The following is a 22,393-nucleotide window of genomic DNA, read 5'->3' on the forward strand; positions in this document are numbered from 1 at the left end:
AAAGAAGAAAGTTACTGTGCTGGCTTGTATGAATGACCCTGACTACCAAAAAGAAATTGGATTACTCCTACACAATGGAGGTTAGGACAAGTACATCTGAAATTCAGATCACCTAGGGTGTCTCTTAGTAGTACCATTCCTCGTAAATAAAGTAAATGGAAAATTCAACAAACCAATCCAGGCAAGACTTCTAATGGCCCAGACACTTCAGGAATGAAGGTAAAGAAAAATGACCAACTGAGATGCTTACTGAAGGCAACAAAGGGAATATGGAATGGATGGTTGAAAAAAGTAATTACAAATACAAGCTGTGACCACACGACTGGTTACAGAAATGAGGACTGCAATTGCTATGATTATTTACTCCTCAGTTTGGTAAGAATATATTTCTGTGTGCGTACATTTGTGTGTGTGTGTGTGTATTTATGTATGTATACATACATACATACATACATAGCAAATATCTTTGTTTTGTTTCCACTCTTATGCTCTCCTCATGTAACAAAATGTATTGACTTTAAATTGTAGTAATTAAGTATTGTTAGTTTTAAATCACACTATTTAAGTTAGCAGATATCAAAGAGAAGATTAAACATCACTCAAGTATTTAACCTCCTCCTCTGGGGAAGGGCTGAGTGCATTTCTGGTTGTATACAGCATAATTTTGTCATTTTGGACAGTATTCTGACCTTCCTATTGTCTTATTCAGAGTTTAAGTATGGTTTAAGGAATTGTGTATGGATGCCACATTGACAATGAGTGGACTTGTGCTGATTCATTTTGTGTGTCAATATGACTCAGACATGGATTGTCCAGATATCTGGTTAATCATCATTTATGCTTATGTCTGTAAGGGTGTTTCTGGAAAATATTAGTATTAAATTAGCAGACTGAGTAAAGCAGTCGGTGTTCCCTAATGCTGGCGGGCATCATCTAATCCATCAAAGGCCTGAATGGAACAAAAAAGCAGAGGAGGTTGAATTTGCTCTCTGCCTGACTGGTTAATCTGTGACATTGATCTTCCGCCCTGGGCTCTTATGGTTCTCAGGCCTTAAGGTATCCTGGAATCTATACCACCAGCTCTCCTATGATCAGACCTTAGAACTACACCATCGGTTTTCCTGGGTCTCTACCTTGAAGACAGTAGATCGTGGGATTACTTAGTCTCTATAATCATGTGAGCCAATACCTTACAATAAATGTCTTTAGATATAGATATAGAGAAGATATAGGTAGAGATTGATATAGATTTATCTATATATTTGGGTTTATATACATATGTTATTGGTTCTGTACTCTGGAGAACCTTGAATGATACAAACACTAGCGTACATTTAGTTTACTTCTTTCTTTATCTTGAAAAATAGAGGGAAATATCATGATGTAACTGTTAGTTGTTACCGTCTAAATCTGACTTAGAAGGTACCTTCTCCGAAGAGGCATTATATTATGATAGAATAAGGATTATCTTGTATACAAAATTTCTTTGAGAATGATGGTCCAAAAGTTGATCCAGTTTGACAATTAAATTTTCTAATAAACAGATGTTTCTCTCGTTAACTTTATTGACATACAGCAATAGGGTTTTGATGGGCTATCATCACTGTCAATGATGGAATAATTCAATCAAAGAATAATTCACTTTAGGTGTATGATACGATTGTCATGAAAGAAACTTAGGAAGGTGAGCTGGCATGGAACAGCCATTCCAGGCCCAGTAATCTCCTGGGCTCGTTACAAGATTAAAAAAAAGAGTAATATACTCTTACTGCAAAGATAAGAAGCGTACTAAGACTTCTAAAGTGTAATCTAAAAAAAGCCTATAGGCCAAAACTAGGTATTACACAAGGCCATTTGTGTATTAAAGGAATAAACAAAATACTGAATATTTCAAATGAGGGAATATTGCTCTCCCGTTTGGGGTAATCTGGAAATGCATTCTGGGAGCTGTAACATTTGAGATAGACCCTGAAGAAAGGATAGCATTTCAATTGTAAAAGAATATGGAGGCATTTAGTTGGCAGCAGGCATTTTTGTGGAGTGACCTGTATTAATGGAAGCATGTACCTGAGGGGATGGTGTGTCCAGAAGGCTCACACAGCGTCCATCGAAAGAAATGTAGGGGAAGAGGCTTCAGAGTTTAAACAGGTTTTATTGGAAAAGACTTCAAATAATGCCAGGAAGAAAACTCCAGGTAAATATTTATATATACTTGTATATATATTTATATATATATAAGTTTTAACATATGTATTATATATATTTCTCTATAGATATGTATATATGTTTATATATCATGTAATCTGTACATACAGATAAACAGATAAACTAGTGCATGTATACATACACACAGATCAAGATACATATACCATGTATACATATAACCGATTAGAAATGACAATACTTCAAAAGTCACTAAGAGGAATGTGATTTAGTCAGAGTTCTCTTTATTAAGGATAATCTGGCAGCAATGTTTGGAGGTAAGAGATTATCCACAAGATGCAGGAGATAAGTTAGTAGAGTTTTGCAGCTCACAGAGGCTGTTAGTTCTCAGGGGAGGGTCTGAGTGCTATCAGCAGAAATGCGTATGGAAACAGTGATGAGAGAGGAAGGGCAGGGGTGGACCTGAAGACCATCACTCATTGTACTTAGAGCATGGAGTGTCACAAAAACAAATGTTTAATGACTTTTAGGCATAAAACATCCAAACTCTTGCTCATTTTCATGTCTTCCCCAGACAGCCACTTGTCACCATTACATCGTATCCTCTTAACATCATTTAAACTTCGGTAGCATGCATTTGAAGTCTCTCACTGTCAACAACATAATCCATACTCATGATGTATTACTGATTTCTTTATCTAATTAGTTTCCTTTTTTAAAAATTCTTGGAAGATTGAGAATGAGAATATTTTTTTCCTATTCTGCCATGTCTTTTCCTCTCTATGCCCATCCAAAATAATTTCTGAAATCTTATCTCTTAGCTTTCTGAATTATGAAGCACTTCAGATTATCCTACAGTCAGTTGAAAAGTGCCTTTGAAGGCATTTTAGTCAGTAAAAGGCGACTCCTCCTTCTCATTACCCATGGACACACACTGGGCTAAGAGCATCCTCTTACAGTTTGGCCCAAATTTCCCTGTCTTAACTCTCTTCACATTTTTTTTTCAATGTTTTCCCTTTTCTTTTTATTTCTCTCTGTGATCTGTGAGTTGAATCCCCACAAGAAGTGAAATTCACCATGTCCCATATAAAGTGGAATGAAAGACCTTTGACGGCTAGCAGAAGTCCAGGATTTGCCTCTGTTCACTCAAACACAAACCTGCCTCCACTGTGGAGTTAGATGTGATCTGAGTCTCCAGGCTGCCAGGTAGTGTTACTGTCAAAGACATTAGAATTGAGTCCTGTTTGGGAACTGCATTAATTTCATGCTTAATACATTTATAAAGCCACAATGAAAACAGACAAATGTAAAATATTTTGTTTGTTTTTGTCCTGAATTATTTTAGTATGACAAGAACACCTGATTAAATTCCTCTGTTTTTGAGTAACATACACACATATATGAAGATGTTTTTAGGTACTCGCACCTTAATGCATTAAGATCTAGGTCAGTTATAACTACAAAAAGCTTTGCTCACTAACCAAAACTGAGCCATATCTAATCTGCGCAATTTTATGACTATTTTAATACAAAGAGAACAGATAGTAGCATGAAATCTAAAAAATTCTCTTTAACATTTTTGCCAGTGAATCTATGACTTTCTTATTTCTCAGGCTGTAGATTATTGGATTTAACAAAGGAATGATGACAGTGTAAAATAGAGAGTCCATCGTATCTTGATCATCCGCTTGTGCAGATCCAGGGCGCACATACCTGAAGGCAAGAGGGCCATAGTATAAAGAGACAGATAAGAGATGGGCTCCACAGGTGGAGAAGGCTTTCCTGAAACCTTGCACAGACTTCCTTTTTAAGATGGTAAAGAGAACAAGTGTATAAGAGACAAGAACAGTCAGAATGGTGAACACCTGTATGGACCCAGCAAAAATAAATACTATCAGAAAATTAATAGAAGGGTCAGTACAGGAAATCTTAAATAATGGCATAATGTCACAGTAAAAGTGATGTATTATGTTGTATTTACAGAAGGTTAATCTGAATATGAGACCAATGTGAATTGTGACATGAAGAAGGCCACCAAAAAATGAAAAAACTAATAGCCTAATGCATAGTCTATTGGTCATAATCACAGGATAAAGTAAAGGTTGGCATATGGCCACATAGCGATCATATGCCATTGCTGCCAAAAGAAAACATTCCGTGGTTACACCGATTCCAAAGAAAAAAAATTGTATCAAGCATTCAGAGAAAGAGATCATCTTATTTGTGGCAAAGAAGTTGACCAGCATCTTGGGGGTCACAGCAGATGATAAGCAAGCATCTACAAAAGCCAAACTCCCAAGGAATAAGTACATAGGGATGTGAAGTTGAGGGTCATTCCATATGAGAGCAATCAGAACAAGGTTCCCCACAATAGTGGTGAAATAAATAACCAAGAACACCAGGAACAGGGGGATGTGCCACTTGTGTTGATAAATAAGTCCTGAGAGAATAAACTCTGTCAGCAACGTTGCATTTTCCATTTCCATGTCCACACTGCGTGTTGCCTGAAAGGAAATGGAGTAAATGAAAAAAATATATCACTGAAGATTTATAATGTGAAAATACACAAGAAGAGAGTTGAGGTAAATATATACACGTCAGAATTTCCCCTTAATTTTTTTCATTACTTTTATAATAGATGGAATCCATTTTTGGGGAATCGAACATGTGGAGAAAAGTGTACTAATTTCACTTCAAAAAATGTTCAACAATGAACTTATTTAGAAAAAGGAAAGTCTTTTTAAGTATATGCTAAATTTCTGGGGATACTATTGAGTGTGTTGGGGAAATTGTGTGTGTGGAACACTGATGTTGGGTCAAGGGAAAAGAAGTTTGAATGGCCTGGGTAGTGGAATGAATACAATGGCCTGTGAAGGATCTTGAACTTTATCTTTAGGCAATTAACACACACTGAAAACTTGAGGTGTGGAGTGGTATTATAAGGTATTTTAAAACATAAATATATGGCAGTGTAGAAAGCAGGCTTCTTGGGGTGGAAATTGGACTCAGAAATACAAGTCAGGAAGCTGATATTCTTGTCCAGTGGATCCCAAACCAGACGACACACCAGAATGGTCTGAGCAAGTTTTTGCACAAAATATAGATTGTGAGGTATCACAGTAGAAATTAATTCAGTGGGTCAAGAATGGGTCTAATATCTGCATTTTAAAAATGTTCTCCAACTGATTCACATGCATGTTGAGTGCCTAGTCAATGAGTGATCTGAAATTGGGAGTGATTAGGAGGAATAAGAGAGAGATGCAAAAGAATGCAGAATATAGAGTCACTAGGACTTGGTGACGAGTTACATAGGAAGGAGGTGGTCACTGAAGGAGAGAGTAGTGTCTTGGTAACTGGGTAGATGGTCATCAAGTTGAGATCAAGAACTCAGATGCTCTGGCCAGTTTGTGGAGACAGCATCCTCTGAACATCCCAGTTAGAGAGCTTAGTAGTAAGAATCTACTCGAGCTTGAGACAAATAATGTCTCTGGAGTTACTGGGGTAGCTGAATGCATATTTATGGTGGCCTACCTGTTGGATAGAGTGCATAAAGTTGAGAGAAGAAGGACATGGAAAGAAATGGGAGGAAGTTTATCAAAGAGTTTATAAAGTAGATACACAGCTTATATGAGATGGCCAACATTGGATCCCATTTTCTACCATGTAGTCTTAGGGGCCTGCACACGTTCCCACCACTCAAGAAGCCAAAAGAGCCAGAAAATGACTTTGCCATTCCCCATGCACTGGAGTGAAGGGACTTGACCTAGATTTGACAAATCAAACCCACTGAACCTACATTTGAAATATGGAGAGAAGAAGAAAATGGTACAGGATCACATGGTACAGGATCACAGAGAATATTGGTTACAAATATGGCAATGGGAAGACACCAGCAAATGCAACCTGCACCCAGAATAAGAGGATTGTCAGTGTGAGCTGCATTCCAGGTTCAGCAGCAGTGACAGGGGCTCTCATTCAGTTAGTGATGGGACTTGATTTTGGCTGTTAGTTGGCTTCGTTTTCTTCTTTTCTACCCATTTTTTTCAGCTAATTCCTCCAATCTTTCTTGCTTTTCTGTGTTAGAGCCAATTTCCATTCAATTAATTCATTTCTCATTACAACCAAGAGATCTGGTTCTCAGCAAAGAAAGACTAGGGAGAGATCAGATGAGGGTAGTGAGCAGAGTGATCAGGGAAGCAGGAAGGAGACTGGACAGCTGAGTGTTGTGGACTTAGAGGGAAAGATGATCAAGAAGAATTGTCAGATGCCAATATAAATACTCTACTAAGACAGGGAGTGACCAGAGTTCATTGAATGTGGACATTAAGAGATTGGTAGTGGCTTTAGTGAGAGAAGTTTCCATTTTTTGATAGAGTTTGGGCCAGAAAATCACAAGAAGTGAAAGGAAAACCGGTGAGTGGAATGATACAGAGAACTCCAAGAAATGTGGAGAACACTTGGCCTTTCTCCACTTCTAGACACCTGTAGGGGTTTTTTCCCCTGGAACATTTTAATAAAAGTTTTCACAAGAAAGGAGAGGAGAGTAGGACATGGAGAGGAAAAAGGGAACAGGAGAAATGGGAAGGAAATATGTAAGAAAACAAGATGGAAAATAACAGAGACAGAGAGTGTCAGTGTAGGAAAGATCAGGAAGAGGGAGAGAGGAAGTCACTGAAAGGCTGAGGGGATGGGAGGGGAGGCTCAGAGGTTGGGGTGAGTATTTGTCTTCACCCTGGCATTCCTTAAGGTTGTTAGTCGTGAGAATCATTTTTTTCAAATCCATGTTTTCCTGTGGAATTTGTGTGTGAAAAAGAGACCTCAATTTTAAATTTTATTTTATACACTTTGGATTATTCATAAATATATTGGCACTGCCTGAAAGTTCCTTCCATATTTAAAAGTTGCTTTTTCTTTGTTATTGCAGTGATTATAAATGAACTTCTGCTGGTTTTACTTGAGAACACTTTCCTCTCCACCAGTTGTGAGATATTTTGTTTGTTTGAGGGGTTTCTTTTTAGCACAATAACACTAAGCCCAAACTGGGTCCCAAACAAAGACAGTACAAATAATGAACATCAAATAATTCCAGTTGTTAAGTAGGTTTTTATATGGAATGACCTGCTTCCCTGCAATCCCAATCAATAATTAATTGAAATCTCTCAAAGTTACCTTGTGTGTTACCTTGTGTGTGGGCACTTATTGAGTCATGAATGCTGGAAAGCTTAGTGGAGGGACATTTCCTACATATTTCCTGATGTATATATAGATATAGATATATATGGTTGATATATATATAACTATATATATAAATACATAATGATCTCTATATATTTCCATTTATATTCTATATGTACATTTTAATGTTCCATATTCAAAATACTCAACAAAATTGTCAGAAGTAGGTGAAAGGATAGAGGAATTAATATTTAAGTAATTTACTGTAAATGTTTTAGTCACTGGTTAATAAAACAGAATGGATCTTTCTGTCTGAATCATCAGGTTGATTTCTTGTATAAGAATCATATGACCTGAAACTTTAAACCCACTTTTAAATTACTTAACTTTCTAGTTTACCAAAATTTGCCTTTGAAAATCTTTATAGTTAGGTTAACAAAACAATAAAATATCCCAAAAGGGAACAATTTAGTCTTACAGCTATTTTTCATATCCCAATTTTAGTCATAAAATAAAATACACAATTAATTCACTTTTCTCTACACATTTCCACGTGGTATTTTGATATCTTGTAAACAGAATCTAATGTTATTATAAGTTAAACCATATCTTAAATTTTTTAAATGAAAAATAATGACTATTATAGAATTCATTTTTCTCTTACCCATATCTCGTAAGAAATTGTGGACATCTTTTCTAAGAGACAGGCTTTGTAAGAAGAAAAATATACAATAGCCCAGGAATGGCAACAACATAGGCATCAACTCTTTGCACACCGATTCAGTTGGAGGCCTCATTGCCCAAGCTTAGGAAAATGTGGTTTATATTAATTAACTCTGAACACTAGTCAATCAGTTGTACAACTGCGTGCTTTTGCCAGAAGAGGAAGGATTGAAGAACTAAAATTCCCCTGCTAGCACCCAAGGATTCCCTTTAAGACAAAAGTGAGCTGTTCTTCTGGGCATTGTAGGCTTGGGCACGTGTGAGAAGTCCAAGTTGTCCCAAAGGGCATTACAGACCTTGAAAACATAAACATCAAGTCATTGTAGACAGTGCTAGTTTTAACAGTTGAAGTTGTACTTTATGCCACTATTTTCCACCACAGATGACACTTCTGACATGTTTGTTTAAACTCCAGTATTCCCGTAAATTTTGATGTTCTGAGTGCTTGGATTAGTATGATCTTGTTGGAGCTAATCATCCACGATTTTAATGAGGCCAGACAAACGAAAGTAGTTGTTCCTCCCTAATGCTGGTGGGCATCATCCAATCCATTGAGAGCCTGAGTGGCACAAAAAGGCAGAGGAAGGTTGAATCTGCTCTCTGCCTGACTAGTTGCTCTGTGACGTGGATATTCTCCTGCTTTAGGCTCTCTTTCTTCTCTGGACTTCAAACTTGCTGGAATATATACCATTAGCTCTCCTATTCTGAAGCCTTAGAATTGCACCATTGGCTTTCCTGGGTCTCTACTTTCCAGACAGCAGATAATGAGATTACTCAATCTCCATAATTGTGTGAGCCAATCTCTTATAATAAATGTTTTGGATATAGATATAAATAAGACATAGATTCATATGATTTATCTATATATTTGTATTCATCTGTATCTCATTGGTTCTGTACTTTGGACAACCCTGACTAGTACAAACACTAGCTTTACATTTAGAGAACTATTTATCTTGAAAAATATAAGGAAGTATGATGATGCAACTATTAGATGTTAGCCTTAAATAACTCTGACTTAAGAGGTACCTTCTCAGAAGTCATCATCAATCCTCAAGTCATCATGGTTTGAGGATTATCTTGCATATGAAATTTCTTTGAGAATTATGGTCCAAAAGTTGACCCAGCTTGACATTTAAATTTTCTAATTAACAGACATCCCTCTCATTAACTTTGTTGACATAAGGCAATGTGGTTTTAATTGGCAATCATCACTGATAATCAAGCAATAATTCAATCAAATAATAATTCACCTTATGTGTATGATACTTGCCTGTCATGAAAGAAACTTAAGGTGAACTGGCATGCAGCAGCCATCACAAGCCCAGTAATCTCAGAGGGCTCATTAAGATCGAAAATGAGTGATGCACTTTTAATGTTCTCTATATATTTGTGCTTTCAGATTAATTTTACAAATATTTTATGAATACTTATTTGAACTTATTTGGACTGTGTTAAGCACTGCAAAAGATAAAAAGAGTACTAAGACTTCTAAATTGTAATCCAAAAAAGGCTATAGGCCAAAAATAGCTATTAAGCAAGGGCATTTGTGTCCTAAAAGAATAAAGGAACTACTGAATGTTTCATATGAGGGAGCATTCCTGTCATCTTGCAGGTAACCTGGAAGTGTGTCACGGAAGCTCTAACATTTGAGATGGACCCTGAAGAAAGGATAATATTTCAATTGTAAGAGAAGATGGGGACATTTAGTCAGGGGCAGGCATTTTTGTGGAATGACCTGTATTAATGAAGGTGTGTACCTGAGAGGGTGGTGTGTCCAGAAGGCTTCCAGTCACTCACTTTGGGTTTCACACACAGTCCACTAGGAGAAATGCAGAGGAAGAGACTTCAGAGTTTAAACAAGTTTTCATTGGAGAGGACTTCAAATAATGCCATGAAGTAAATGCAAGATGAAGTGTATATATATATACCATGGAATACTACTCAGCCATAAGAAATGATGAAATCCGGCCATTTGTGACAACACTGATGGACCTTGAGGGTATTATGCTGAGTGAAATAAGTCAGAGGGAGAAAGTCAAATACCACATGATCTCACTCATAAGTAGAAGATAAAAACAACAACAAACAAACACATAGCAACAGAGAATGGATTGGTAGTTACTATGGGGGAAATGGGGGAGGGCAAAAAGGGTGATTAGGCTCACATGTGAGGGGATGGACTATAATTAGTTTTTGGGTGGTGAACATAATGTAATCTACACAGAATTCGAAATATATTATGTACATCCAAAAGCTAAAAAAAAATAGTTGTGAAAAAGGTGAAGTGTGTATATATATATATACATATATACACGTATTTCTACGGATGTGTTTATATACGTGTAGGTATGTTTATATATCATGTAGTGTGTACGTACACATGAATAAGTAAACATAAAAAGTACATATATATATACACAACACATCTAGACACATATACCATGTATGCATATAATCTGTTAGGAGTGACAATACATTAAAAGTTATTGAGAAGAATATACTTTAATTAGAGTTCTGTTTATGAAGAACAATCTGGCAGCAATGTTTGGGAAGTAAGACACTATCCACAAGATGTAGGAGATAAGTTAGTAGAGTTTTGCAGTTCACAGAGGCTGTTAGTTCTCAGGGTGAGGGTCTTAGTGGTATCAGCAAAAATGTGTATGGAAACAGTGATGAGAGAGGAAGGGCAGGGGTGGACCTGAAGATGGTCACTAATTATACTTAGACCACGGAATGAGATGAAAGCTAGCATTGAAGGAATTCGGGGCACAAAACATCCAAACATTTGCTCATTTTCGTGTCTTCCCCAGACACCCACTGGACACTATGACATCATATCTTCTTATCATTGTTTGAACTTCAGTAGCATGCACTTGAAGCCTCTTACTGTCAGCGACACATTCCAGTAAGCTTTGAATATTACCAATTTTTTATTAGTTTATTTCTTTTAAAATTCTTGTGAGACTGAGACCATCTCCTTCCTATTCTACTGCTTCTTTTTCCTTGCTATGCAATCTCATCGCTTAGATTTCTGAATTAGTGAAGCATTTCAGATTGTCTACAAAATACAGACAACTGGAAAGTGCCTTTCAAAGCATCATAGACAGTGAGAGGCGACTCCCCCTTCTCATTACTCATGAATGCACAGTAAGCTAAAAGCATCCTCCTACAATTTAACCCAAAATTCACTGTCTTAACACTCTTCTTATTTTTCTTCATTGATTTCCCACTTCTTTTTATTTCTCTGTGTGACATGTGAGTTGAATCCTCACACAAGTGAAACTCACCATGTCCCAAATAAAGTGGAATGAAAGAGCTTCTGATGGTTGGTAGATCCTTGGATTTGCCTCTGTTCGATCAAACAGAAACCTGCTTTTACTGTGGAGTTAAATGTGATGAGTGTTCAGACTGTCCAGTTGTATTAATATCAAAGACATAATGATCGAGTCCTGCAGAGGAACTACACTGTTTTAGTGCTTAACGAGTTTATGAAGCCACATTAAAAAAATACAAGCAGTAAAGTATTTTGCTTTCCTCTTTAATTATTTTAGTATGACATAAAGACCTGTTTAAAATTCTTTGTATTTTTTTAATGACAAATGCACATATATTAATGTTTTTATTAAGTACTCCCACCGTAACTCATTAAAACATTTGGACAACTACAATTAAAAAAAAAACTTGGCACACTAACCAAAATGGAGACACATCTAGTCTGCATAATTGTGTGACTATTTTAATAGAAAGAGAACAAATATTGGTATGACATCTTAACAATTTCTCTTTAACATTTCTGCCATAGAATCTATGACTTTCTTATTTCTCAGGCTGTAGATTATTGGATTTAACAAAGGAATGATGACAGTGTAAAATGGAGAGTCCATCATATCTTGGTCATCTGCTTGTGCAGATCCAGGGCACACATACCTGAAGGCAAGAGGGCCAGAGTATAAGGAGACAGATAAGAGATGGGCTCCACAGGTGGAGAAGACTTTCCTGAAGGCTTGTACTTCCTTTTTAAGAATGTAAAGAGAATATGTGTATAATCAACAGGAACAGTAAGAATGGTGAACTGTATTGACTCAGTGAAAATAAATACCATCAGAACATTAATTGAAGGGTCAGTACAGGAAATGCTAAAGTGGTATGATGTCACAGTAAAAGTTCTGTAGTACGTTAGAGTTGAGAAGGTTAATCTGAATTTAAAACTCTATGAATTGTTTAATGAATAAGCCACCTACAAACGATGAGACTAATGCACAGTCAGATGTGTAGTCTATTGGTCATAATCACCAGGGAAAGTAAAGTTTAGCATATGGCCACGTAGTGATCATATGCCATTACTGCCAAAAGGAAACATTCTGTGGTTGCACTGAATGCAAAGGAAAAAAATTGTATCATGCATTGAGAGAGAGCTAATCTTAACTTAGCTAGCAAGTTGACCAGCATCTTTGGGGTCACTGTGGATGATATCCAAGCATCCATGAAGGCTAAACTCCCAAGGAGTAAGTACATGGGAATGTGAAGGTGAGGGTCATTGCAGATGAGTGCAGTCAGTCCAAGGCTTCTAAAAATGGTGATGAGGCATATCACCAAGAACACCAGAAACAGGGGGATTTGCCAGTCTGCTTGATAAGTAATTCCTGTGAGAGCAAATTCTGTTAGCGATTTGGCATTTTTAGTGTCCATATCGTTACTGGTTGGCCCCTGAAATGAATGCAGCAAACGTAGAAAGAACATTGACTAAGATGTGTAAAAATAAAACTGGAGGAAAGTAACTGAGATAAAACCATACACTAATCAGAATGCCCTTAATTTTGTTTACTGCTACTATGATATATGAAAACTAATTTGAGGAATTTAAGTAATGTAAATTGCAATTATTTCAGTTAAAAATGTTCAGGACTTAACAGATTTAGAAAAAAGGAAAGATATTCTAAACATTTGCTCAATTTATGGGGATACTTAGTGTGTCAGGGAAATTCTGTGTCTAGCACGTAGGTGAGGTTCAAGGGAAATGAGACTGAATTATTAGGAAATGAATTGAATGCCATGTGAAGGATCTTGAACTTTATTCCTCAGGAAATAGTCAAGTACTGAAAACTGAGACAATCAGTGGCTTCATAATATATTCTTTAAATTAATTATTTGGGAGTGCAGAAAATACTCTGCAGGGAGGGTAAACAAGAGTCAGGGATACTAATTAGGAAGGTGTCACTCTTGTCCAGTGGTTCCCAAAGCAGATTACACAGCAGAATTGTCTGGGGAACTTTTGTATAAAATATAGATAGTGAAGTATTACTGTAGAAATTGAATCAATGAGGGCAGAAGGAAGTCTAATAATTTGTATTTAAAAATTGCCCTCCCTCGATTCAAATACCTGTGAAGGTCTTAGTCCATGTGTGATACGATACTTGGAGTGGTGAGGATGAGAAACAGATCAAAATAAGTCAGAATGTACACTTACTAGGACTTGGTGACATAGTAGATGGGAAGGGGATGGCCAATGAAGGAGAGAAGAGTCATTTGGTGATTGATAGATGGTCATCAGAAATTGAGTTTTAGAACTCAGATGCCTTGACCAACTTGTGGAGAGAGTGTCCTCTGAACATCCAGGTGAGTTAGCTTAGTAGTATGAGGCTAATAGCTGTTACTAGAAACAATGACTCAGGAGTCATTTGGGTAGCTGAAGGCAAACCCAGGGATGACCTATCCATTAAAGAGTGTGCATAAAGTAAGGAGAAGAGGGCATGGAATGAAACTTGAGGAAGCTATACTAAAGAGGTTATAAAATGGATACATGTCATTTTTAGATGGCTAAAAACTGATCCTCTTTTCTACCGCATGAGTCTTGGTCTCAGGCAAGGGCCACAACTTGCTCTAGAAGACAAAAAGCAAGAAACCGCATTTCCCATCCCTTTGCACTTAGACGAGGGAACATAACCTAGGTTTGACCAGGCAAACTCACCTACGCTGGATTTAGAATATGGAGAGAGGGGGACAAAGGGACAGGGAAAAAAGAGAATCTAGGTTGCAATTTCAGCCAAGGCAGCAATATCAACACCCCAGCACAGGCATCCTGCCTCCATACCAACAGCACTGTCAGTGTGAGCTGTGCCGCACAGAGTTCAGCAGCAGGGACAGCAGCTCGTAGAGTAGGGATTAAAGTTTGGCTGTTGACTCACTGTATTGCTTCCTTCTGTTCCTGCTTGTTTTTCAGTTGATTCTTCCAATCTCCCTGCAATTTCTGTGTTAGAGTCCATTTCCTTTCAACTAATGGATTTCCTCTTGCAACCAAGTGCCCTGGCTGCAAACAGAGAGAGATAAGGGAGAGACCAGAAAAGAATACTGAGCAGAAGGACCAGAGGAGCAGGAGGGAGACTGGACAGCTGAATGTTGTGGACTTACAGAGAGAAAAGATGCTTGAGGACATAAGTACAGTACTGATTGCCAAAATGAATGCTGTGGTAGAATAAGGAGTGAACAGAGACCAATGAGTGTGGGAAATAAGATGTTTTTAATGTCTTTAGTGAGAGCAGTTTCCGTTTTATGTTGGAGTTGAAGCCAGAGAATAATGAGAAAAGAATGGGAAATACAGTGAACAATGTGAGGGGAATCTTTTCGAGTTCTCCAAGAAACGTCGGGCATTCTTGGCATGTGTCCACTGCCCATAGACAAAAGTACTTATTTTTTCCTTTAGAGCACATTAGTAAAAGTTTTAAAAAGAGAGGAGAGGAAGGCCTCAAGAAGAGAAAGGGGACAGGAAAAGTGGAAAGGGTAAAGTTTGAGTGGGTGAAAAAAAAGAGAGAGAAGAAGAGAAATTGGAAGAGAGTAACAGAAACATGGATGGATAGTGTGGGAAAGACAAGCCAGCGGACAGTGGAAGCATCTGAGAAAGGCTGAGGGGAGGAAGGGGAGGCTCGGAGCTTGAGGGTGAATGTTTGTCTTAACTCCGATTTTCATGAAGTTGTTAACACTAGGAATCCTTTGTTTTTCTTTTAATCAAAATTCCAAGTTAATTTTCCTATGGAATTTGTATATAAAAGAGATTTTCATTTTAAATTTTACCTTAGAAACTTTGTACCCTTCATAAATATACTGGTACTGCCTGGAAGTCCTCACCAAATTTAAAAGTTGCTTTATCTGTGTTCTTACTGTCATTAGAATTGTCTTTCTCTGGAAATCCTACTGGTTTTACTTGAGAGCACTTTCCTCTCCACCAGTATTTTAGTAAAATAAATTTGAGCCAAAGACTGAATGCTAATTAATGTGATATAAATAATGAATGCAATAATTTCAGTTGTTAAATGTAATTTTATTTAGAATGGGCTTCCATCCACGTAATCCCAAATCAGTAAATAATCAGAAATACTCAAATTCAATGTGTGGGTACTTATTAAGTCATAAAGCTGATAAGAGCACTGGAGGGGCTTTTTTTTTTTTTTTTTTGCCTATTTCCTTCTATATATGTATTTAAAATACTCAATGAAACTTTTGTCAGAATTGATTGAATAGATAGAGGAGTTAATATGTAAGTGATTTACCTTAAAACTTTAATCAGAGAACGTGATTAATTAGAAAGAATGGATCTCTTATTCAGAATCACCAGAAAGATTTCTTAGGCAAGAAACATGACCTGATTTTTAAATCCAGTTTAAATTGTTTAACAGTCTACTTCTCCAAAACTTATCATATAAAGTCATTACAGTTTTATTATAAAGGCAGTAAATTAAGGGCAATAATTCAGTCTTACAGATCTTTTGCTTCTTCAGATTTCGTCACAAAACGAAGGTATACAGATGATGCACTAACTGTTCTACATTTTTCACCTGCCTTTTATGACACCTTGTAAATCAATCTAATTTTATTATGTTATCTAGTGTTTTGATTATTTTACATAAGGAATAATGAATGTTATAGAATTCATCTCTCTTTTTCCCATACTGTATAAGAAATTGTGGAGATCATTTCAACACGCTAGGTTTTTTAAAGCAGAAAAACATACAATAGCACAGAAAGGATAATAACACAGGTAGTGACTCTTTGCACACTGAGTGATTTTGGAGGCTTCTTTTCCCAAACTCAGGAAAATGTGGTTTATACTAATAGGCTTTGAACATGAGTCAACTGATTGTAAAACCATGTGACGTTCCCAGAAGAAGAAGGTGTGAAGAGCTAAAATTCCTCTGACTGCACCTAAGATCCCCTTAAGGACAAAGCTAAGCTGTTCTTCTGGGCATTGTAGGCTTGGACATGTGTGAGAAGTCCAGGCTGACCCACAGGGCGTTACAGACTCTGAAATCATAAACAGCAACTCATTGTAGACAGTGCCAGTTTTAATGATTGAAATTGTGCTTTATGCCACTATTTTCTACTGCACATGACACTTCTAACATGTTTATGCAAATTCCAATTTATCTATAAATTTTGATGCTCTGAGTGCTTTGATTTGTGTGATCTTTTCTGAGCTGATCATTCAAGATTTTAATGAGGCCAGGGTTCTAGATTCCCTTCAGGAGCCAGCCACAAGAAAGTTGTCCTCCTCATGCAAACTGCAGCTCACATCCAGCCCTGGGCATAACTCCCCACTATAAACTGAAATCTGATGACAAATCTTACTAGACAAAGGTCAGGGGAGGAGCAAAGGAGCACGGTGGGAGGAGGTCTAGACCAGAGCTTCCCAAGCTTTAATGCCTGTGGATCTCCTGGAGATCTTGTTAAAATGCAGATTCTGTCTCAGAGGTCTGGGTGGCATCAGAGAGTCTTCATTTCTAACAAGGTGATGCCTGTGGACACCTGCCATCCACAGGGCCTTCTTTATTGGAGGACCTAGATTATCAGAGAGCTAGATCCCTGGAGAAGCTCAACATGGTCAATGGAGCTGGCATGCCAAGAGAGAAGCAGGAGCTGGATGGGGCCAGGGAGGCCAGCCTGGGTGGGACTACTTGCGGTCTGGAGGCTAAGTCAGCACTTTTATTCTTTACCCCAAATTAAAGGAAAACTATTGAGAGGTTTTGAACATGGTGGTAACATGTTCAGATTTGCCTTTAAGGATTAACAGGGAAGCTGACAAGCAGTGTTCACTCAGAAAATAATGACATTGCTTTCCAGTTCTGGCTCCCTCTCCTCTGGTGTTTGCCACGCATTCACGTGCCCTGGCACTCTGATCGATCAAAGGAAACCCAGAGGCAGAGCCAGATGGTCTGTGTTTGGTCCCTGAGCTCCACCCTAGTATTTCTGTGGACAAATTATGAACCCTCCTCTCCCTCATCTTTTTTTTAGTGAGGTTACAGGAAATAAAAATAGAGGAGTGAAATTAAAAGGCAATAGATACGCTGAATAGTTAAATGGACACTGCTGAAGAGTATTTGTAAGGTGAAAGAATGCGGATTAATTTAAAATAGAATATAAAATGAGAGATTAGTCAAGGAGACATGAAGTTGTCAGTTAATACTTATTCAGTTGCAAAGAAACCATCTTTTCCAAACAAGTATAAACAGTGAGAAGATCTGTTGGATTACACAACCGGAAAGGATGGTTTATCCCAGAGACTCTGGGTCTGTTCCTCTGTGATCCCTCAGCTGTGCTCACCTGTGTGCTGATTTCATCTCCAGGCTGCGTTCTCTCCAGAAGGCAGAATGGGTATAGACTGTGGCAGATTTCATATCCACATCCCATGACACTCGGAGGGAGAAGCACTACCCTTTTGATGCATCTCTTTTGAAATAAAGGAAGCATATTTCCCCAAAACTTCCAGAAAATCATCTCTTTTGTCTCACTGGCTCCAAATAAGTCATATATTTTTCCCTCAACAGACCTGTGGGATTCAGTGTTGCTAAGAGTTGGGGCTGGGTGGTACAGTAATGTATACCAAGAACTGTGATCCCCTAAGAAAAGGGAAAGGGAATCAAAGCGTGCAAGTCAGACAGCTGAAAGTATCCACTAAAGTAGAGGGTGGACACAGAGGCACAGCATCCATCTAATTCAGAGCTTCTCAAAATTCTTAGTATCTGGATTCCTTTACAGTCACAAAATATGTTAGGACCCTAAAGGGCTTTGTTTCTGTGGGTTATATCAGTATTTACAATATTAGAATTTAAAACTGATAAATTAAAAATTATTTATTTATTCATTCATTCAAAAATAAAAAGAATAAACTTATTACATATTAATTTAAATGATTGTGTTAAAAACATATTGAAGGAAATCTTTACTAAATGACCAAATGTGTCAAGCACCTTATTAAGTATCGGTGATATTAAATCACTTATAACATGAGCGATACAAGAAGAAGATAGGCCTTTGTTTTATTATCCAAGAGTTACAATTTACTTTTTTAAAAAAATGTTGCTTATATCTGTGCACTCCTTTATTTTTAACGTATTATCCAGTTTCACCTCCCATCATCTAATACGTGGATTGTTGAAGTTAGTCTCCTTGCTTCCAGCCTCTTTCCAATTAATAGCAAGATCAGAGTTCTGAAAGATATAATCATATTACTCGGGTCCAGGAAGACTTCAGTGTCCGATGCCTCGAGGCTAAAGTCAGATTCCTGAGGGTGGCATTTAAGATTCTCAATAACCTGATCCACTTCCTCCCTTGTTTCCCACACTCACCAACAGCTCACCAATGGTTCTGTGAGCTTTCTGATGCTGCCCCATGGCTCACCCCCGTTCCCAATGCCACACTAATTTCAGAAACATTGACTCTGGTGATACTTTTTCCTGTTTTCCTCAAATATTAATTTTTCCAAACTTTTTAAGGCGCAGTCTACTTCTGGTGCTACTTCAGAACTAAGTACCCCAGGCTACAAGGATGTCCATTTTCTGAACTACCAAGAATGTGGGTAAAAAGCCATGTTAATTCAAATTCTAGCTCAATCTGGATAAGCTGGGTGAACTTGGGCAAGCTGCTCAATATTTCAAAGTATGAGATTTTTACTGAGGAAAAGCATGAAAAATCCTATCTAACAATTGGTAAGTAATATGTATGAAAGGTCTAGCTAGTGCCTAGCAGATGGTAGGTTCTCAGTAAATTATTTTTTATTCCATATTTGCATGTGTAAGTGATCAATAAATATTTTTGTTTAGATATTTATAATTTTCACTGGTTTCTGCCTCATGTATGTTTGAGCAGCATCTCCAGATTTTTGTTAATGCTATGAAAATATCAATAATTTACACTGGAATCAGTGCAGATTGACGGTATTCCTAATAATAAATGAGACAAGTAATAATATCAGAAATAAACCCTATATTGTGTTACTATATTCAGGATTGCACTATCACTTATGATGAACAACTAATCAAACTATACTAAAATATTTAAATCCATAGGGATCTCAATATAAATAATGTTATTTTCAACTACAGATTAATAATTCAGCAGTGTACAGATACTCTGTTTCAGAAACTTTATTGAGAGTAATTGACTAACATTAAAGATGAAAGTGTTCTTGGTTACAGAATACATATTGTGCATGAATCAAATTTCAAAAAGTATCTCTTGAACAAAACCAAAGAAAGTTGAGAAATAAATTTAAATATACAGTTTACTTCCAACACATGGTGTTATTTAAGAAGGGGTCAACATTTAAGAACTTGGAATGTGCCTGAGTTCGTGAGATTATGTTTTGTGATTCCAGATATTTGCCAACAATTAAAAGGAGGTTACCTTCTAGTCTGTATATGCAGAAGTCTATCCCTAGCATTTGTTGGATTTGTTGAAAATTGTAACTCATTATCCTCTGAAACAAGTAGTTACTAGTGTAACTAATTATACCCTGAAACAATTTGGGAGCTCAGGAGTTATTATCTAGTTCACCTCTGATAGACCTTACTAGCTTAGCTTTTGAAACACATTTTAGGAGAACTTTCTGAATTTGTTTATTTGACTCATACACCATCATGTTACAGCAATTTACTATTTTCTATATGAAGTGACCATTTTCAACTTTCTCAGTATTCTTTGATTTTAAAAAAGTTTTATCAAATTAAAATCAATTATTCAACTGGGGATGTTTGTTTCAATATGTTATGAAGCTATCTTCATAACTTTTTTCATAACATTTATTACTTCCTTATTTCTTAGACTATAAATAAAAGGATTTAATAAAGGAATCACTATTGTGTAAAAAATTGCAATGAGTATATCTTTATCCCCTTCTTTAACTGAATTTGGTTGAATGTACATGGAAAGAAGAGAACCATAGAATATTGAGACAGACAGAAAGTGGGATGCACACGTAGATAAGGCTTTGCCTCTTCCCTCTTTGGATTTCATTTTGAAAATTGTGAAAAGGATACAGAAATAAGAGATTAGGACTATGGTAATTGTAAAGACTTGAAATGACCCTGAAAAGATAAATATCATCAATTCATTGACATAAGGGTCAACACAAGCAAGTCTGTATAATGGAAGAACATCACAGAAAAAGTGATTGATTTGGTGAGACCCACAGAAAGTTAACCTAAACAGAAGCCCTACATGGATCATGGAATGCAGGTTTCCAGCGATGTAGGCCCCTGTGGTCATCTGAATGCAGAGTTTCCTCGACATCATGGTGTGGTACTGCAGTGGGCTGCATATGGCCACATAGCGATCATAGGCCATTGCTGCCAGGAGAAAGCAATTTGCAGTTTCTGCAAGGCAGAGAAAGTAAAATTGTGCCATGCATTCATTGAGGGAAATCATTCTGTCCTCAGAAAAGAAGTTCTCTAACATCTTGGGGGTAATGGCACAGGAACAACAGGAATCCATCAGAGCCAGGTTGCCCAGAAAGATGTACATCGGTGTGTGAAGACGCCGCTCCTTAAAAATCAGTGCCACCAAACCAAGATTCCCCACCATGGTGATCAGATAGATGGCCAAGAACACCAGGAATAAAAGGGTCTTCAGCTCTGGGTGATCTGCAAATCCTGTGAGGATAAACTCAGTTGTCAAGGAGTGATTTTCCTCAGTCATCTCTACTTTGTCTGTTGAGATAGTAATCATGGAGTTAAAAGATTCTAAATTAGAGTGTGCATAATATTCCCTTCAAATTTTTCTTTTTTTAACAAGGAGAGGAGCTTTTTCTTCAAGCTTACCCCACTATCTCTGGGAGACAGGTACACAACCTCTAGGGTACATTCATTCCCTTAAAACGTCGGCTTCAATGACCTCGATTCTGAAACTCAGGATTCAAAGGATATTTTGACAATTCTAGGGAGGGTGCTTACAGTGGAAAAGGTTGGTCTTTATGAATTTATGCAAGGAGTGTACACGTCTAGTGTACCCATGTTTGGCTCAGTGTTCAAAAATAATTTCAGTGTTAGATTTTGTATTAGAGATCCTTACAATAAAGTTAAAATCAAATCTCATATATATATGAATATTAAATATGAAATTTTCAAATATATGTATATTTTTCCACTCAAAGTTTTTAGTACTTGAAGTGGAGTGAATGTTTGGAAATTGCATACAACAGATATGTTAAATTTGTATCTTAGGAATTGCATGGCGATCACTAAAGATTAAGGAGAGGACTATTTATCTTTAAAGAAAATTATCTTGAATGGCTAAGGAAATGAATATCTATAGATTGTCACCCTTCTCATCTCTTTTCCCAGTGTCACACCCATTTCCATAAACACTGGCTCTGTCCACACCGTTATTTTTTTTTTCTTTTTACAACTGTTGCCAATCTTTTTTTTTTTTTCTGCTTTATCTACCCAACCCACCCCGTACATAGTTGTATATCTTAGTTGCAGGTCCTTCCAGTTGTGGGATGTGGGACGCCGCCTCAATGTGGCCTGACGAGCGGTACCATGTCCCTGCCCAGGATCCAAACCCTGGGCCGCAACAGAGGAGCGCACGAACTTAACCACTGGGCCACGGAGCCGGCCCCACACCGTTATTCTTATTGAGTTTTGCCAATATATCTACATCCTTTTCTCCTTTCTGTAAAGCATAGTTTATATATAATGCTACTTAATAAAGTTTTAACTAAATGCCCCAGACCACAGTGGTCTCTATTTGCTGAACCATAAAGCATATCTTATATCCCCAACACAATCTAGAATTGCTTGTGTTTAATCTACATTGCTTTTTCCCCCATATGTGCATGAACAATTTTCTTATTATATTGTAGGCCTTTTGAGATTAGCTTTGACTTATATCTCTTATAAGAAATGCAATAGGGAAAAATGCTGAGTAAAATGCAATGGGGAAAAAGCAGTATGGATTCCAGTCCTAGCTCCACCCTGAAGACTTGGAATGTGCAGACTTGTTTTCAGTGTCCTACCAATGATCCTTAGTAACCTCTTTGGCTTCTGCAAATTGAGACTATTAG

The 22,393-nt window shown here is 37.2% G+C and overlaps 2 protein-coding genes and 1 pseudogene across 2 annotated transcripts; all 3 read right to left on the bottom strand.

Moving 5' to 3' along the window:
• Positions 1-3,719: 3,719 nt before the first annotated feature.
• OR5H39 (olfactory receptor family 5 subfamily H member 39) lies at positions 3,720-4,649 on the bottom strand. The gene has a single exon (NM_001391615.1). It carries the CDS (start codon positions 4,647-4,649, stop codon positions 3,720-3,722), a length of 930 nt encoding a protein of 309 aa, NP_001378544.1.
• On the bottom strand, positions 11,835-12,753 carry OR5H48P (olfactory receptor family 5 subfamily H member 48, pseudogene; annotated as a pseudogene).
• OR5K24 (olfactory receptor family 5 subfamily K member 24) lies at positions 20,098-21,027 on the bottom strand. Its single transcript, XM_014732686.2, has one exon. The coding sequence runs from the start codon at positions 21,025-21,027 to the stop codon at positions 20,098-20,100; it is 930 nt and encodes a 309-aa protein (XP_014588172.2).
• Between the last annotated feature and the right edge of the window lie 1,366 nt (positions 21,028-22,393).

This window comes from Equus caballus, chromosome 19, assembly GCF_041296265.1.
Source record: "Equus caballus isolate H_3958 breed thoroughbred chromosome 19, TB-T2T, whole genome shotgun sequence".
Lineage (NCBI taxonomy): Eukaryota > Metazoa > Chordata > Mammalia > Perissodactyla > Equidae > Equus > Equus caballus.

Excerpts from the sequence above, each read along its gene's own strand:
- OR5K24 (XM_014732686.2), bottom strand. The coding sequence starts at position 21,027 with ATGACTGAGGAAAATCACTCCTTGACAACTGAGTTTATCCTCACAGGA.
- OR5H39 (NM_001391615.1), bottom strand. The coding sequence starts at position 4,649 with ATGGAAATGGAAAATGCAACGTTGCTGACAGAGTTTATTCTCTCAGGA.